Raw genomic sequence first — 19,149 nt, 5'->3', positions numbered from 1 at the left:
TACTGGTGTCCACTTGAGCAAATCGATGAGCAATGGGATGACAGTGACAGTGACCTTTGTTTGGGGGTGGGTCGGGGGAACCCTCCCGTGATCCGACAGCCCAGGTGATGGTTCAGGGCCCTGTGGTGTTGGGGCCTCTGGGGCTGCTCCGTGCCTGGTGCTTGGGGGTCTGTGTGGTGGCAGCAATTGGATGGGGGTTCAGATGCATGCTGGCATGACCCTTAACCCCTATGCTGTCTGTCCAGTGCCTCATTAACAGAGTGACGCTTCTTTTGAGGCAGGATGCCATTAAATTAGTACCAACTCTGAATTCATGCTCGTTATTTTGTTGTTTTGTTTGGGGCCCACATTTGCGTGGTGCTCAGGGCTTACTCTGCCTCTGCACTGAGACGATCATCCCTAGCAGGACTCAGGGACCCTATGGAGTGCCAGGAATCAAACCTGGGTCAGTAGCAAGCAAGGCAAGTGACCTACCTGCTGTCCTCTTCTGCCGGTCCTGTGTACTCTTATTTTTGTTGTTTTATTGGGGACCACGTCCAGCTATGTTCAGGGCTTACTCCTGGCACTGTGCTCACAGATCACTCCTGACAGGACTCAGGGGACGATATTAGGTGCCGTGGATTGAACCTCAGTCAGCCGCATGCAAGGCAAGTGCTCTCTACCATTGTACAATTGCTCCAGCCCACTATGCTATTATATTTTTTTAAAACATAAAATGGAGTGGAGAGAGAAAAAAAGAATCGAGTGGAGAGACAGTACAGGAGGTGAAGGCACTTACTTGCCTTGCATGCAGCTGCTCCAGCCACCCCTATTTCAGTCCCCAGCACTGCATATCGTCCTCCGAGCACCTTTGGGTCACTTCTGAGCAAGTACTGCCAGAGGTGCTCTAGCTCCCCCAAATGTATCCTTTTTTCATTTGTGTTTTTGTTTTGAGGTCACACATAACAGTGCTCAGGGCTTACTCCTAGCTTTGCTCTCAGGGATCACTCCTGGCACTTCTCAGGGGACCATATGGGGTGCTGGGAATTGAACCTGGGTCAGCTTCATGCAAGGCAAGCCCCTTTACCTCTACTCTTTAACCCCTTGTGTATTGGAATAGCATTTCACATTGGATTTTCTTCCTTGGTGACAAAAAGTATTATTGTCATATAGTAGCAAAAAGTAGTGTGAAATTATCACAATTTCTTACTTTTCCAATTTGGAAGGTATATGTATACATATAATGTCTCCCAAGGTTAATTAAGCTTTCTCAACATAACTAAATATATATATGATATACAATATAATATAATATATGTTCTTTCTGTAGTTAATGTGCAATATTGTAGCTTCCCCCCGTTAACCTACACTGACATTCTGAACTTCCCCTTGGAGATGGCCAATCAGTAACAGGCCAGATTTCTTGCACAGACACGTACCACCCCCGCATCACGAGGGCCTTGATTTGGACATCCTGTTGGACCATGGGTTTGGAAAGGAAGCATTAGAACCTACTGAGTAGACACTGAAGTGTCTTTGCTGTTTGTAGTTTGACTGTTTGCTTTGTTATCCTTGTTGTTATTTTTTTTTTCCAGATTAAAAATACCGTGGGGTTTGTGCTATGGAAATTCCCCGTAATTAACCAGTAACTGACCTGTCTTTGTGCTTCTCTCCAAGCTGGATCCCCCAGACAGCCATTGCCTTTTCCTGAAGGGAGCAACTGTGGCTTTCCTTAACGAGGAGGTGTGGAATTTGTCAAATGCACAACAGGGGAAATACCTTTATATCCTTTTTTCTGCTAACTTGAATTTCTGGTTTGAAATTTACCTTGGATTCTTTTATCATCAAATTCCTAAAGGTTGTAATATGAATTAATAGAGAAGCAGACTTTCATTGAGCCAATAAGTGCTTTAAGAGCATTGTGAGGGCTGGAGCGATAGCACAGCGGGTAGGGCATTTGCCTTGCACACGGCCGACCCGGTTTCGATTCCCAGCATCTCATATGGTCCCCTGAGCACCGCCAGGGGTAATTCCTGAGTGCAGAGCCAGGAGTAACCCCTGGCTGTGTCACCGCCCCCCCAAAAGAAAAGAGTATTGTGAACTTATTTAAGTGTTACAGTCTCCTGAGGGGCAAGAGATAGCACAGCACGTGTGGCACTTGCCTCACAGTGGCTGTCCTGGGTTCAATTCCCGGCACCCCATATTGGCCCTTGAGCCTGCCAGAAGTGACCCCTGAGTGAAGAGCCAGGAGTAAGCCCTGAGCACTTCCAGGTGTGGCCCCCAAATCAAAAACTAAATACAATAAAAAATAGCACACTTTTATTTTGAGGGGTGCACACCCAGCAGTGCTCAGGGTTTACTCTTGGCAGGGCTTGGGGGACCAGATGTGGTGCTGGAGATCAAACCTGGGTTGGCTGCATGCAAGGCAAATGCCTTAACCTGGAGCTATCTGCTATCTCTCAGACAGCGTCAGCATTTGACAGACACTCTGCATCAGGAACAGTTTGGATTGTGTCTCTCTCATGAGAACTCCCTCCCCCAAATTAGACCAGCTAACTAAAGCAAATTCCTCTGAATCCATTTACACGCATTGCTACTTGTGCTTTACGGTAGACCTCCTTGCAGCCGTGGCTTGGATGCTATCGTTCTCCAGTAGTAGTAACTAAGTCCTAGTAGTTGGATTAAATGGGTAGATGTGTCCTTTTTTCTAATTCTCAGTGACAAAAAAACACCCACCAAGTTTACCCATTTAGTCTGTGGATGTGTACCTATAATATGAGATGTCCATGTTAAAATTATTATTTGGGGTAGGGGGTGTGCATTGAGCTATATCTAGCAGTGCTCAGGGACTAGTTCTGACTCTGCTCAGGGATTACTTCTCGCAGTACTTTTGGAGACCGTAAGTGGTGAGTGGTGCTGGGGCTTTGAATCAGGGTTCCAGCAGCCGCAGCGTCATGCAAAGCAAGCACCTCTCATACTATTTCTCCAGCCCCTAAGACATTTTTTAACTCAAAACACCACACTTCATGTTCAAAGGAACACCTGACACTGTTCTGTTACAATCCTCTGAAGGTAACACTGGTTGTTGATTAGTCCTTACTTACACTTGTTGCTTTTATCATTTGTCCTTCGAAGTTTCATCTGTTTTCGAACGTCGGTTGCTTGCCTTGAATCCCCATTATGGTTTTCCAAGCCTTGCCAGGAGTGATAATCCCTGAGCACATAGCGAGGAGTAAGCCCTGAGCACCACTGGGTGTGATCCAGCCCCCACCCACCACCACCACCACCACAAAGTAGTAGTTTCAGCTGTCTTAACCAAAGCCTCTTACCAGTTCGGTTCCCCCATACTGTTTCTTGAAAGCTTACCAGATGTCTGTAACTCAAATTTCACAGCATTACTAAACTTAGAATACAAAGGACCTGAATAGCTGACTAGCGTCCTGCTTGTCAAACGATTTCATCCAATTCTCACCCTTTCACATTACCATCTTAACGGTTCTTCCAGCTACGTATCTTAAAGGACGTCATGGAGAAGTTATCAGCTGGTGTTTTTAGGTATGTAAGAAACCTACACATTTGTCTTGTTCTCCCATGCAGGGACCTAAGGCAGACAGATCTAAGTTTTGTTCCAGCTTTCACAGAACACCGATTTCTTTTGTTTTACTAGTCCCCCTTTAAGATTTCACAAACTGTGGTATCCTAGAGCAGCTAAATATTTCCTGGGATAGTCATGGTTCATTAATAGCCACCTGCTCTGTCTATTCCTTGGGATCCTGAACCTTTTGCTTTTCCTCATCATCACTCCCAGAGCAGTTAGGGTGTTTTGTTTTGGGGCTACACTAGCTGTGCTCAGAGTTTAATCCTGGCTCTGTGCTCAGGGATCACTCCTCGGGGGCACTTAGGATCGAAAGTGGTGCCTGGGGTCGAACGTGTGCAAGGCAAATGCCCTACCTGCTGTACTGTCACTCCAAGGCCCTCCCAGAGCAATTTGAAATAATACATAGAATGTGTTTAAAGCAGAACCCAATTGTCCATAAACAGGTTGAGAAATATGTTTGTTGTTGTTGTTTTTAACTTGAAGCCCTCCACGAACTTAACCACTTTACTTATTTAGGGCGGCAGACCCACTGGCTGTCATGGGTACTTCCTGGTGGTAGTCAAGGTTTCATACGCAGTGCCAGGGATGGGATGGGTGTTGCAAAATAGACGTCTTTCCCTTTTATACTATCTCTCTGGCCTGAACTTAACTTTTGTATTTGGAAACATTACTTTGATTTGCACTGTGGCACTTGTCTGCTACCCATGTGCTCCATTCTTTAATTTGACCCTTTTCAATCTTTTCCTCCTTCCCTCAGGCCACAGTTGGACGAGCCCATTCCCCTCTATGAAGCCAAAGTTTCCATGGAAGTGGTTCAGAAAAATCAAGCAAGAAAAAAGCAAGTTGTTCAATTTTAACTTTCTCTCTTTGCGGTCGGTTGGATGGACCCAGTCCAGCAGAGGAAGCCAGAGTTTCCTGGAAGATTGTTTAGACAAATTAAGGAAGATCAAAGCAAGTTGTTTGGTTTTTCAGCATGTTTTCCTGCTCTTTGAGACAAGATTCATTTCAAAGCATTTAAAAAATTATTGCGCAAATGGTCAAAAGACTGCTCTAACATCCAAAGGGACTATGCTGGGAGCATTTTAAAAAAGCGGTTTCTGCACACTCGCATCTGCTCTAACATTCCTGGAAGAAAAACTGAGCCTTCAAGCAAAAGTTCGGCTGCTGGATTTAAAGCTGTTACAGTAACCTTTGCTGTACTGTTAAAATAGTGTTTTTGTATCAACACCTTCCTTTCTTAAGCTTGTGCTGTGGTAATGTTATCATTTGAGTCTGTCTCTCTCCCAGTCACAGAGACACTTCACACTCCCCCCACCACCGCCCCCCATGTTCATTCGAGCAGGGTTTCCTCCGGAGCCTGCAGCAGCGGCCAGTATCTGGCCAGCGGCAACGGCAGAGCAGGCAAGGAAGCTGACCCGCCCGGGCCCCTCTCGCCCGCCGCGACCCTCCGGTGACCACGCGGACCATCCCCCCCACTCCCTGCCCCGCCCCGCCCCCCTCCGCCGGCTCCCGTGTGACGTCTGCCTTCACCCAGGATCCCTGCCCTCGGCTCGTCGCCCCCCACCCCACCCGCCGCCGCGGCGGATCCGGAGAGCGCCCCGCGACTTCGCTGCCCGGAGCCGCTGCCCAACCCACCGGGCGCTGGGGGCACCCGAGCAGCGCGCGCCAGCCGGTCCCAGCGCACGGCGAGCGGAGGGTCCGTGCGCACGCGCGCGCGGGGGCGGGGGGGCGGGGCCCGGCGGGGCGGGGCCTGGCGGCGGGCCTGCGCGCACGCGCGGCGGGGCGGGCCGGGGGCGGGGCCGGCGCGCGCGGGAAGCGCTCGCCAGGGAGGCGGGGGAGGCCGGCCCTGGGCTCGCCGCCGCCGCCGCCACCGTCGTCGGGGCGTCATGGCCCTCTCGGTGCCCGGCTACTCGCCCAGTTTCAAGAAGCCGCCGGAGACGCTGCGGCTGCGGCGGAAAAGAGGCCGGAGCCTGGGAGCCGCCGGGGCGCCCGGGGAGCGGCCCGAGCCTGCGCCCCGCCGCGCCGCTCTGGCAGCCGGGCTGCCGCTGCGCCCCTTCCCGGCGGCGGGCAGAGGGCGCGGCGGGCCGGCGGGGGCGCGCAGAAACCCCTTCGCCCGCCTGGACAACCGGCCGCCGGCGGCCGCCGAACTCCCCGAGCCCCCCGAACCCCACGGCGGGCCGCCTCGCGGCCAGCAGGAGGCGCCGGGCCCGGTGAGTGGGCGCCGGGCGGCCGCGGCGGTGCCGGGGATGAAATGGGCGCGACGCGAGCCGAGGCGCCGGGGCCGCCCCTCAGCAGTGGCGGCAGGGCCCGAGGGCTGCCTTGGGGCGCCCCCCAAAGCCGCTGAGCTGGGGGCGGGCGGCGTGGGAGGGGCGAATCCGCAGACGGCTACCCGCGGGCGCCCCGCGGGGTAGCCAGACCCGCGCGTCCCTGAGGTAACCGGGCGCCCGAGGGAGGGTGCCGTCGCCTCACCTCGGGTCCCGTCGCGCGAGGGCTTCCGCGCGGGGCTCAAGCCGACCCTGGGCATCAAGGCGCGCGTGCCGAGCTGCCCCTCACCCACACCCACCTTGTTTTTTTTTTTTTTTTTTTCATAATTTCTTCCTTTTCCCGCCTCAGTTTCTAGATTCTGATCAAGAAAATGGTTTGCTGTGGGAGGAGAACACGGAGGCTCCGGACTCCCTCCAGGTAACCCTCCGGAGTGGCCGCTGGGGTGTTCCAAAACAGGCGGCGTCCCCCGGTGGACCCCGCGGCCCGCAGAAAGGGATCTCGGCACCGGGGTGGAAAATCAAGGGTGGGGGCGAGGACTGGCGTGGGTCAGGAGTTTTACAAATGGCACCAAGGCCACAGAAGTGTTTTCTCCCTGCCAGGACCTTTTGGCTTCTGTGGGTGCCGAGTCCCCCAGCTTATCCCTCAAGGGAAGCCCCCTCCAGACGCAGCCGGTTTTTTGTTTATTTGGGGGCCACACCTGGCTCTGCACTCAGGGATTGCTCCTGACGGGTGTGGGGTCCTATGGGGCGCCTGGGATGGAACCCCGGTTGGCTGGGTGCAAGGCAGACACCCTCCCCACTGGAGTATAGCTCCAGCCCTCTAGTGCTGGTTTGGGGTGTTTTTAGTGTGGTTTTCGCCCCCATGTTTGGACCACACCCCCTGAGGGTGTGCAGGGGTTGCCCCTGGCTCTCTGTACTGGGATCAAACGGGGTCCTGCCACCTGCGAAGCCTCTTCTCCAGTCTTCTGAGCCGTCTCCCCGGCCCTTCAGCTGCCTTCTGAACGTCCATTCTTCAGTCATCCTCAGACCAGATCCCCCCTGTCATCTCCACAGTCACTATGTGGCGTTCACACATTGATTCCCACTCACTCTTTGCTCCCTACTACCACCACACACTCTTTTTTTTTTTCTCTTTGGGTCACACCTGGCGATGCACAGGGGTTACTCCTGGCTCATGCACTCAGGAATTACTCCTGGCGGTGCTCAGGGGACCATATGGGATGCTGGGAATCGAACCCGGGTCGGCCTCATGCAAGGCAGACATCCTGCCCGCTGTGCTATCTCGCCAGCCCCAACCACCACACACTCTTGATCTCATTCCCCAGGTCCTCCTGTGGTAACAAATGCAGTTTGTCCTAATGGGAAATGGCTTGAAGAGGTCCCCAAGAGTCACTTTCACCAACTTGAATAAATGACCTTCTTGAGATGTGAAAATAGTACCCCATTCTACATGTGTATATCACCTACACAAGTTGTTGTAATAGAAAGTACTCACTTAAAAGGACAGTGCAACACTTGAAGAGAAAAATTCTGAGGTCAGGAGCTATTACTTATTTTGGTGCTGTGGGGATAGGGGATGTTGACCACTCCTGATGGTGCCCAGGAATCACTCCTGTCAGGGCTTAGTGCAGTCACACCTTGTGCAAGGCAAACACCCTACCCACTGTACTGTCCAGCCCCTTCTATTTTTTTTTTTTTTTCTAAACAGTCCAACCAGTTGCTGGGCAGCCAAGGACAACCCCAGCATTGCATGGGGGTGGAGGGTTAATGCAGGGTTGAGTAGAATTTGGACCCTCACACAGCTTAGGCACTTGACCTTTTGATCTATCTCCCCAGGGCTTACTCCTGGCTCTGCCCTCAGGGATCATTCCTGGAAGTGCTAAGGGACCATATGGGATGCTAGGGATAGAACCTGGCTTGGCCACATGCAAAGCCAACATCCTACCAGCTATTCTATTACTTAGATCCCTGTTTTTTGTTTTGTTTGGGGTCACACCCAGCAATGCTGAGGGATTACTCCTGACTCTGCACTCAAGAATCACTCCTGGTGGTGCTCAGAGACCATATGGGATGCCGGGGATAGAACCCAGGTCATTGCGTGCAATGCAAGCACCTTACCCACTGCACAATAGCTCCGTCCCCTTGCCTCTTATAACTAAAACTGTTTAGAACCTTCAAGTGAGGGACTGGAGCAATAGCATAGCAGGTAGAGCATTTGCCTTGCACACAGCCAACCCGGGTTCGATTTCCACCATCCTGTATGGTCCCCTGAGTGCAGAGCCAGGAGTAACCCCTGTGCATCGCTGGGTGTGACCCAAAAAGAAAAAAAAATCCTTCAAATGAAATTATGACTCTTCCACCTTCGCCCCTAAACAGACCCACTAAAGAGAGTGTGGGTGTGCAGGAATACAGGTTTGCATACAGGCGGCCCAGGGCCTGTCCCTGGCACCACATGTTCCTCAGGCATGGAACTGGGAGTAACCAGAGTGCCTCCAGGTACAGCCCCCACCGCCTCCTTACTCCCCGAAATCCCCCGAAACTAGAAACAACATCAGCACAACTGCAATTCCCAGAGACAGCATGTGCTGCCCTTTGCCCTGGCTCTTGCATGCTCCCAGTGTGATTGTATAGAGCTCTGGGCTGCAGGAAACAGTGCCAGCAGGATGTTGCTAGTCTGTAGCTTGAAGGTCCTTACTTGGCACATAACAAACTTGTGTGTTTATTCTTTGTTTTCTAGAAGACTCCACACGTATCATTTTCTGAATCTGACCTCCCCTCCTCAGGAAGTGCCGAGTTACCGGCAGACTGGAGTATTAAAACCCGACTCCTTTTCACCTCTTCTCACCCCTTCACCTGGGCAGAGCATTTGAAAGCCCAGGAGGAGGCCCAGGGACTTGTCCAGCACTGCCGGGCCACAGAAGTGAGTTTACCCCTGAGTATACAGGTAAGAAGAGCAGGCATGGCAGGTGCAGCAGTTATCTATGAAGTGCAGTTTTCTGCGGGGGATTTTCTAGTGTAAGGACACGGAGTCTGAAAAATACTGCCTTTTCCAAATGGTACATGTTTACAATTCTGTTTATCAGATTTATTGAGCACTGAATAGATTCATAAAACTCAGAATTGGGTGTCCATGTGCATACAAGAATTGTTTGAGGGGCCATAGATAGAGTACAGAGGGTTGGGTGCTTACCTTGCTTGTAGTCAACCATGTTCTATCCTGGGCACCACATATGATCCCCTGAACCTCACAGGAGGGATCCCAGAGTCCAGAGTCAGGAATAAGCCCTGAGCGCTGTTGGGTGTGCCATCTTCCCCCCAATCCCCCCCCAAAAAAAATTAACAATTGTTTGGGGCTGGAGCGATAGCACAGCGAGTAGGGCGTTTGCCTTGCACGCGGCCGACCCGGGTTCTAATCCCAGCATCCCATATGGTCCCCTGTGCACCGCCAGGGGTAATTCCTAAGTGAAGAGCCAGGAGTAACCCCTGTGCATCGCCGGGTGTGACCCAAAAACAAAAACAAAAAATTAACAATTGTTTAAGAGATCACAGAGATAGAACAGGGCACTTGCCTTGCATGCCACTGACCCCAGTTCCCTCTCCAGTACCACACATGCTCCCTGGAGCTCCAAAGTCCTGGGTTCAGCTGACTCTCACCCAGGCACCCCTTCCCTACACCCCCTACCAACATTGTAAGTACTGTTTGGGCAGAGATTGTACAGGGGTTATTAGGCCCTTCCCTTGCTTGAGCCCAACTCTGTTTTAGTCCCTGCCATTGCATATGGTCCCCCAAGTAGCACCAGGTGTGATCCCAGATCACAGCTGGGTTTAGCTTAAGCTCCACCACAGCCATCCCAGATTTTCTAAAATCTGGCACTAACTCTCCAGCCTCTGGGTTGTTTGGTTTGTGTGCCTGTGTGGTGCTTGGTGGCCAGGATGTGACCCCGTGATGTGGTGTTGAGGATGGTATTCAGGCCTCATGCATACAAGCCTACACTCGGCCCATTGAACCATCTCTCTAGCCCCATCAGGCAGTGGTGGTTGATTTTTAATCTGTAAATTCTCACTATCTGGTGATGGTCTATTAAAAAGTTAGAGGAGGGGGCTGGAGAGATAGCACAGCGGGTAGGGCGTTTGCCTTGCACGCGGCCGACCCGGGTTCAAATCCCAGCATCCCATATGGTCCCCTGAGCACGGCCAGGGGTAATTCCTGAGTGCAGAGCCAGGAGTAACCCCTGTGCATCGCCAGGTGTGACCCAAAAAGCAAAAAAAAAAAAAAAAAAAAAAAAGTTAGAGGAAATAGTGAGCTCTTGATCAGTTTTGGAGAAATTGTGTTAATTTGGGGGGCTTGTTAACATTAGGACATGTCACTAGGGTATACCAGATGGTGCTTGGGGCTCTTACTTCTGGCTCTGTGCTCAAGGTCGGTCCTGGCAGTACTTTGGGGGGAACCTTCTGGGAGCCGGGGATCCAACTAGGTTGACCACATGCACGGCCCAGCAAATGACGAGAATGGCGTTACTTTCAGGCAGCTCATCAGCTCTAACATGGCTTAAGTGATTATTACCTGGTAACTTTGGGCACATCTTTTTTTTTTTTTTTTTTTTTTTTTGTTTTTGGGTCACACCTGGCGATGCACAGGGGTTACTCCTGGCTCTGCACTCAGGAAATTACTCCTGGCGGTGCTCAGGGGACCACATGGGACGCTGGGATTTGAACCCGGGTCGGCCGCGTGCAAGGCAAACGCCCTACCCGCTATGCTATCACTCCAGCCCCAGGGCACATCTTTGTCACAGTGGTTTGTGATCACAAGATTTTGCTTGCTACTTTGGACACAGTGTTGGAATGAAGGGAGCCATATCTAGTGTTTTTTTCTGACAAGAATAGATTTAGCTCACATCCAGCTGTACTCAGGGCTTACTCCTTTTTTGCTCAGGGATCACTTCCAATGGGCCTAAGGACTAAAGGAGGTGCCGGGGATCAAACCCAAGTGGGCGGCATGCAGGGCAAGTACTTATGTCTGTACTATCTCTCTGGCCCCAGCACATTTCCCACCCATATTCTCCTGCTAACAGAGATGATCCTTGTTCGAGGGTGGGAGATTGAAGAACATTCAAATCTGGTTTTCCAGAGTTTCTTTTGTGGTTTGTTTTTTGGGGTTTTTTGTTTTGTTTTTTTTGTTTTTGTTTTTTTGGATAGGTTTTGGGATTTCTGGGGTTTTGGATTTTTTTTTTTGTTTCATTTTGCTTTTTAAATTTTTTTAAAAAAATTTTTGTGGGGAGAGGTCATAGGGCTTACATTCTCTGCACTCAGGGATCACTTCTGGCAGGGCTGGGGGACGTGTGAGGTGCCAGGGATTGGTCCCAAGTCAACCCCAGGCAAGGCAAGTGCCCTGCCCCATTGTGCTATGTCTCCAACCCCTTGGTTAAGTGTTGCATGTAGCATTGGCCTTACCTGGCTGCATTAACTGGCAGGAAAGGCTTTCCCTTGGAGCTGGATAGTACAGTGGCTCAGGCGATCGCTTGTGTGTGGCCGATCTGAGTTCAGTCACCAGCACCACATATGGTCCTCCAAGCCCCACCAGGAGTGATTCCTGAGCACAGCCAGGTGTGGCTGAAACACCACCCACCTTACACTCATACAGAAACAGAAAGCCTTAAAAAAGGAACATCTTTCCCAAAGGAGGGTAGATTGTATTTTTGCTTCTGCAAGTTATTAACATTTCCTGTAGAACCCCATTAAAGGGCAGCAGATAACTATTCGGTACGCATTGTATCTGTGGTGACATTTCATACTTCTGATGGGACCGAAAACACCTCCTGTCCTGCCCGGCTTGCAGGACCCCAAGCTGTGCACAGAGCTGCGCTGCGCCTTCCAGCAGAGCCTCGTGTACTGGCTGCACCCGGCCACACCCTGGCTCCCACTCTTCCCACGGATTGGTGCCGAGAGGAAGATGGCCGGCAAGAACAGCCCCTGGGCCACTGACGAAGAGCTGCAGCATATTTTAATGAGTGACTGGTAAGATAAGTTCAGCCTGGGTCTCCAGGTCTTTGTATTTCTTTGTGTTTTCGGGCCACAACAGGCAAGCGTGCTCAGGGCTTATTGCAGTTTCCACGCAGGGATCAATCTTGGAAGGACTCTGGGGCTCCTGAGTGCTGCAGGAGATTGAGTCTGAGCAGCACCCTACCAATAGCTCTCTGATCCTGGTATGACCTTAGCAGTTGTCATTGTCCTATGACATAGGGAGAATTGATCATGGAATAATCTGTCCTTCCAAATATTTTCTCTATAAACTGGGGCCTTCAGTCACCCATCCACCAGCCTGCTGCCAGTTGGCAGGGATTAAAGGTTGAAGACCGCTGCTCTGAACGCTTAACTGGAGTAGATATGATTCCCCTTGTTGCTGTTACTCATTCTTCGGAAACAGATACGTATGTGGTTGAGAAATACAGAGGTGACTAGTGCTGCTCTGATATTGGGTGCTGTGGGGCTGGACAATAGTACAGCAGGTAGAGCGCTTGCCTTGCACACAGCTGTCCCAGATTCAGTCCCCAGCATCCCATATGGTCCCCTGAGCACCTCCAGTAGTAATTCCTGAGTGCAAAGCGAGGAGTAACCCCTGAGCATCACCAGGTATGGCCTTCAAACCAATAATAGTGGATACTGTTCTCAGCAGCTAAAGTTGCTCAGAGAAAGCACTGAATTACTAGTTAATCCTGTTTCAAGGGAAAAATTGTCCAAGGAGCTAGTACAGTGGTAGAACATTTGCCTTCCATGGGTTTGATCTTAGCACCACATGGTCCTCTTAGCACCAGACTAGAAGTAGCTCCTGAGTAGTGCAGGGTGTAGCCCCTAGACCAAAAGAAAACGAAAAATGGGGGCTAAGGAGTTGGATCAATGAGCAGGAGCATATGTTTTGCATGAAGAAACACTAGGTACTATCTCCAATACCGCAGGTCACCTGAGCACTACCAGGTGAGGGCCCCCAAAAAAATAAAAGGAAGAAAAAGAAGGTAAATGTTTAAGTGGTAAAGGACTCATTAGCCATGTTGTGTGTAAGGGAAAAGTGAAACTCTTTCTGTAATATTTGTGTTAAACTTTAAATCAGGTGGGTATAAAACCCGATTTATACACAATGATGCCTTAAATGTTGAATTAAATATGTAATCATACTAGTTTTTTCTTTGTTTTTTGGGTAGGTCTGTGAGCTTTACCTCTCTTTATAATCTGGTGAAGACCAAACTCTGCCCCTATTTCTACGTTTGCACGTATCAGTTTACGATCCTGTTCCGTGCAGCAGGACTGGCCGGCAGTGACGTCCTCACTGCTCTCATCTCTCCTACCACCAGAGGAATCAGAGAAGCGATGAAAAATGAAGGTACTCTAGATTTGCAGTGAAGCATACATACTGTCTAAAAAACACATTCCTCAAAAGCTGAAATTTGAATGGTCATTTCACAGTTCTGCCTAACTTCTCTCTTTTTTAAAAAATTTTACTTTTATAAAGTTGTTCACAATAATTCAAACACCAGTCTCACCACCATGCACCTTCTCACCACCATAAGAGAAACGTGTGTGAGAATTGCTGTGTTTCATCCTGGAGCCGTTTTAAGTCCTGTATAAGAGATTACAAGCATGTATGTTAAACCCAAACAAATGTGTGCTACTAACTTCTCTCTTTAGAAAGATAATTCTGGGCTGGGCAGCAGACTCTAAGGGCTGGAGTTTGTATTTTCCATGTGAGAGCTCCAGGTTCAATCCCTGATACCAGATGGTTCCCCAGTACCACTGGGAAGTGCCAAGTCAAAAAAGAGGGATTGGGGGTTACACCCAGCAAGCAGTGCTTAGGTTCTGGGTTCAGGAGTGAGCCCAGGCAGTGCTTGGAGGATCATATTTGGTACTAAGGATTTAACCTAAGTAAGCTGCATGCAAGTCAAGCATCTAATCCTCTGTATTATCACTCCAGCCCCAGACAAAATATTTTTATTACTCATTTTCCTCCCAGCAAATATAGAATACCACCTTCAGTAAATTATTGGGTGGCAAGAGGAACCAGGTGTTTGGGCTATTCGTGGTCTACTCAGTCATGTTCAGGGATCATCCCTGCAGTGCCAAGGAGATTGTGTGCCAGTAGTCAGTCTGGTGTTGGCTGTGTGCAAGGCAAGCACCTCAGCCCCTTTTACTATCTCTCCAGCCCCATTACTTATTTTGGGGGAGCTACATCTGGTAGTGCTTAGGGATTACTCCTGGTAGTGCTCAGGGTACCGTATGCAGTGCCGAGGATAAAACTTGGTGTTGCTGCATGCAAGGCAAGAACCTTAAGCCCTGTATTATCTTTCCGGCCAATCAGTAAATGATTTTGGTTTTTTGCTTTGTTTGTTTTGGGTTAACACCCAGTAGTATTCAGGGCTTACTCAGGGATCACTTTGCCCAGCTCAGGGGACCAGATGGGGTGTCGGAATAAAACCCGGGTAGTCTTGTGCAAGGCAAGTGTCTTTCTGTCTGTTCTCTCTCCGGTCCTATATAAGTTATTTTTGGTGGGGTGTTGACCCACTCCTAGCAATAAATTTAGAGTTTATTCCTAACTTCTTTGATCAGGGATCACTCTTATTAGGACATGGGGGACCTTCTATGGTTCTGGAGATTGAGCCTGGGTCAGTAGTTGCATGCATGACAAGCATCCAGCCCATTTATTAACTCTGTAGCTCAATAAGTAATTGTAAAGTCAAGTCTTTCGGTCAGAGTGATAGTACAGAGGGTAGGGCATTTGCCTTGAAGGCGGTTGACCTGGGTTCGATGCCCAGCATCCAATATGGTCCCCTGAGCACCGCCAGGAGTAATTCTTAAGTGCTGTGCCAGGAGTAACCCCTGAGCATCGCTAGGTGTGGCTCAAAAAACAAAAATAAAGTCAAGTCATCTGACTAGTAAACCATGAAACCTATTCAGTGAACTTAGCACTTATTTAAAAAGTGCTTTGCATGCTAGAGGCTCTGGTTCCATCCCTGTCACCATGTGGTCCCTCAAGCACCATGGAGAGCAACCCCTAAGCACAACTAGGTGTTGCCCCAAAACCAAATTAAACAAAACCAGGGAAATAATAGTATCATGGGTGGTGACACTGCTTGGTCTCCCTTCAAGAAGCCTTTGTGTACTCCCTCCCTAGAAGGCTTTGGTTCGAAAAGCTTGGAAGCTTCTGCATTTAGTAGATCAAGTAGGGGTCGAAGGTTATTGCTCAGTGGTATGAGGCTCTGAGTTTGATTGCAGAAAACCACTTCCCCCACCCCACCCTCCAAAATAGATCAAATATAAAAATGCACCTTTTCAAATGCCTTCCTGTCTAAAAGAAAACACCTCTTAATTATATAAAGCTATTCTTTCTCCTTGTGTAGGTATTGAATTTTCTTTGCCTTTAATAAAAGAAAACGGCCGCCCGAAGAAAGCCCCTGAAGCAAGCTCGGAGCATGGAGAGTATGTGATCAGAATGAGCTTTTTTTTTTACCTCCTGTGGCTGGTGCACGTGGTGCACATTTTTAGCAGAGGAAATAAAGCTTTGTTTTATTTAGCCCCAGAAGTTCTAACTAACAATTTCCTAGGGTGCAAGCGATTAGTGATGAGGATGAAGATGAAAGTTTTTCCTGGCTGGAAGAGATGGGTGTGCAAGATAAAATTAAAAAGCCAGACAGACTTTCTATCAAATTGTATCCTTTTAGCTGCTGAATATATCACTGCTTTTCACTGAATTATTTTAGCAATAATAGTATCTGCCATCATGCTTTTATTTTACTAACATTTCAACAAGGGATGGGGGTTTGGGCCATTCCTAGCCATTCTAGGGGCTCCTGGCTCTGCTCAGGGCACAAGAGATCACTGAATTTGACGATTTGGGTTAAATTTGTTATTCAACAGAACTCTTTGTGTTTGTGTTTGTGTTTGGTTTTTGTGTTTTGGGTGCCACATCCTCACCAGTGCTCTGTGTCTGCTCTTGCAAGTGCTCAGGGGACCACATTGCGATGCCAGGATATGAATCAGTGAGTGGTGGCTGTGTGCAGTGTAAGCACCATAACCCCCCAGTACTGTCCTTCCAGCCCTGGTGTTTTGGGTTGGGGAGGCTACACCTGACAGTACTTTGGGCCTCCAACGTGCAAATCATGCACTGGCCGAGAGTCATCTCTCTGGGCACAGAACTTTTTTTACTAGAGAATAAATGTTTTCAATTTTGGTGAGGTATTGAGCAAATTCAGCTTGTGAAAAAGAAGTAACAGCTGATGTACAGTTGCAGTGATGGGCAGTCACAAGCAAGCACATTACGACTTTGGAACAGGCCAAAGGACCCTAAGGGATTTGGAGTTAAGATGAATGCTTGAATCGCAGACCAAGGGGATTTCCATTTGCATTTTCCTTGATGGGCCCCTTCAGACGGAAAGAAAAACATGAAGTGCAAATGGATCATCGACCTGAGTCTGTCGTGTTGGTGAAGGGAATGAACACTTTGATGTTGCTGAATTTTTTGATCAACTGTAAGAGTTTAGTTGCTAGCTCTGGTCCTCAGGCAGGACTGCCACCAACCCTCTTATCCCCTGTAGCCTTTCGAGGTGCCACAATGCAAATGCTAAAGGTAACTTCCACATTGATCCTCATAACCTTGCTTTTTAGGGCCATGCCTATTGGTACTCCAAGGCTGTGCGTGCCTGCTTTCCCTCTGCGCAGGAGAGGGACTCAAAGGGTTGGGCAAATGGTTTGCTTGGAGGAGGTTCAGGGTACAGCCCCAAAAGCACTGCACTGTACTAGGGTCACAGGGAGTGAATCCCAAGGAACACCAGGTGCAGTCCCAAAACCTTCCCAAAAGGTATTTTTTCTTTTCTGGTTTTCGGGTTATGCCTGATGGTTATAACCCGAAGGGCTTGTTCCTGGCTCTGCTCAAGGATCACTTCTGCTGAGCACAGGACAGTATGTGGTGCCAACGGTCAGACCCAGGTTGGGCACACGAAAGGCAAATGCCCTGTCCACTGTGCTATCTTACAAGTTCTTGAAATTTTAGTAAACTCCTGACACTTTGGAGCTATATATTTTGGTTTTAAAGTTGGATCACAAGAAAATCTGTATTCAATGAAATGCTTTATTACAGCAGTATAATTTGGGCTTGCACCATACCCAGCAATTCTCAGAGCTTAATCCTGGCTCTGTGCTCAGGGGACCAAGCCAGGGTCAGACGCCTGCAAGGAAAAAGCACCTTATTTACTGTATTCTCTTCCAGTCCCAGATTTTGGCTTAACAGAATTTGCAGATAATTTTGGTGTTAATTGGAAAGTTGCTTTACTACTTAAGTAAAATCATTTTAGGGAATATGACGAAGGGCAGAGTATAGTGCACTTGAAAGAATGTAAGCTTCTCCGGAGGGGGAAAGCCTAGGGATATCCCATAAAGTGAAAGGTTATGTATATCCCAAGTTAAATGTACGTGACCCCTGAGCGGGGTGTGACCCAAAAAACCAAAAAAAAAAAAAAAAAAACTGGCTCATGGGTAAATTTTAACTATATCCGTATTGAGAAACAAGCATGTAGGTATGAAAATTGTATAATTTAAAAAAACACGTTTTCCATATACTATATTGAAAGTATGCCTTGGATATAGAATGAAAAGTATGTTCTCTACAATATCACAATCCTTAATTAGATGCTAGGGACAGAATGAAGTGTTACTACTGTAATATTTTGGTACTTTGGGGATTATTTTTGTCCCATAACTGGAGTGAAAAAATCAAGTTTTCTAAGGTGAGCGCTCTTTTTTTTTTGGGCTCAGATGGTAACTGGAGTTTCTTTTGAAATTGTTTTGAAGGCACGAAGTGTGAATGTGAAGGCACATGCCCACGCTGGTTATAAAGATCAGTTTAGTTTGGAGATCACCGGTCCTGTCCTGCCTCACTGTCTCCATTCTGTGATGATGCTTCTCAGATCTGCACAGAGTGGGTCATTTACTGCAGGACTGTATACACATGAGCCAACTGCTGTGTTCAATATCAACCCTCCAATAGCTAAAGGACAGTTGAAGGTAGGTAGACGAATGTAAGACAGACTTGCATTATTTTGTCAGCCATACCCAGCTGCACTCAGATCACTCCTGTTGATAATTCAGGACCATATTGGGGTGTGTCAGGGATTGAACCCTGGTTGGCTTCCTCCCCCTGTAAGCACATTTTGTAGCTTTTTATTCAGACTAGCTGGAAGAAATGTGATCTTTGCTGTGTTTCAAGTTATTAAACTACATTTAGCAACTCCAATTAAAAGGGATAGACTTGTTTTTGTGAAATAGATTTTATTAATAAAGCTGATGCACTTGAGTAAAGAACATCCCAGACAGAAAGGCAAGTTACAATTTGTGATGTCTAAGCCAGAACGTAATAGTGCCTGATTGCTTTAATCTAAGAAATTCTTTGTAGATTTTTATTTCCCTCTAGTTGTGGACCATTTTTTGTGTTGAGCTATTAAATTGCCTCACTTTATTTTTAAGCTGGTATTAGCATTTTGGATGTGTCACTGGGCAATTGTTGCCAGGATCATCTGCAGATAGGACTGTCCTTTCCACAGAAACAAGAACAAGCCATTTTTATTCCCTCCCTCCCAGTAATTACTGAAAACCGTTTATGAACTTGTGTCAATTTTCACAGGAAGTTGTCCATGAGGAGCTTGCTAACTGTGGATTGCACCCAAAGACTCTGAATCTCCTTAGCCAAGTACCGTTATTGGGGAAATCGTCACTGAGACATGTGGAAATGAATGACTACATCTATAATTGGAGGTCCTGAAGATCAAGTAAGCCTAAAAGGAATCTTTGAGGAAAAAGGCCTAGAAGGAAACTCAAGATAATCCCTTTGGCTATAAAATTTGAGTTGAAAGGAATGTGATCTTGAATATACATTTTTATTGCATGCACTAAGCAGTAGGGCTGATATTAAATCATGTTTGTACTTCAGATATTCAAATATAAAGTTAATAGACTTTTGTGAAAATCTCACAGAACTTGAATGAAAACTTGAGATCACTATAACCTCCAATTATAAAGTGAGCACAACACAGTGTATTTCCTTGCAAACAGGAAAATGCTTTCTTATTTGGCAAATTTTGGCTTTTAAAAATATGTGTTAAGAGTATCTTGTATTCCATGTATACAAGTGTTGAGTTTGTAATGTATGCTCAGCTGACAGCAAAGTAGTAATGTTCATATAGGCATTTGTGTGCATGCGCGTGTGTATGCAAGTGTGTAATTCGAGCTTTCTTAAATAATAAAAGTGCTTAGAAATCAAAAAGTATTAGA

The 19,149-nt window shown here is 48.1% G+C and overlaps 2 protein-coding genes across 8 annotated transcripts in view; both read left to right on the top strand.

The window, feature by feature from the left end:
- The window catches only part of CRYZL1 (crystallin zeta like 1), a 38,653-nt gene extending 33,832 nt beyond the window's left edge, over nt 1–4,821 (top strand). For 3 of the 6 annotated variants that reach the window (XM_055129035.1, XM_055129037.1, XM_004620356.2), the window contains 3 exons: nt 1,657–1,762; nt 3,489–3,534; nt 4,335–4,821. In XM_055129035.1, the coding sequence (XP_054985010.1) occupies nt 1,657–1,762; nt 3,489–3,534; nt 4,335–4,434 (252 nt within the window). In that variant the 3' untranslated portion in view covers nt 4,435–4,821. Of the gene's footprint in view, nt 1–1,656; nt 1,763–3,372; nt 3,433–3,484; nt 3,535–4,334 lie in introns of those variants that run through there. The other 3 variants (XM_055129036.1, XM_055129038.1, XM_055129039.1) reach the window with 3 other exon arrangements.
- A 532-nt stretch (nt 4,822–5,353) lies between these two features.
- DONSON (DNA replication fork stabilization factor DONSON) lies at nt 5,354–18,838 on the top strand. 2 transcript variants are annotated; one of them, XM_055126942.1, is made up of 10 exons: nt 5,354–5,787; nt 6,191–6,259; nt 8,582–8,785; nt 11,678–11,856; nt 13,038–13,216; nt 15,228–15,306; nt 15,432–15,536; nt 16,255–16,453; nt 17,674–17,886; nt 18,503–18,838. In XM_055126942.1, exons 1-10 carry the CDS (start codon nt 5,464–5,466, stop codon nt 18,638–18,640), a joined length of 1,689 nt encoding a protein of 562 aa, XP_054982917.1. In that variant the 5' UTR covers nt 5,354–5,463; the 3' UTR covers nt 18,641–18,838. The 2 variants fall into 2 exon arrangements, with proteins under 2 accessions (XP_054982917.1, XP_054982916.1); XM_055126941.1 differs by having other exon boundaries at nt 8,579–8,785.
- Nucleotides 18,839–19,149: the final 311 nt, after the last annotated feature.

Source organism: Sorex araneus, chromosome 2 (genome assembly GCF_027595985.1).
Source record: "Sorex araneus isolate mSorAra2 chromosome 2, mSorAra2.pri, whole genome shotgun sequence".
NCBI lineage: Eukaryota > Metazoa > Chordata > Mammalia > Eulipotyphla > Soricidae > Sorex > Sorex araneus.
This window is presented reverse-complemented; position numbering and strand designations above follow the sequence as displayed.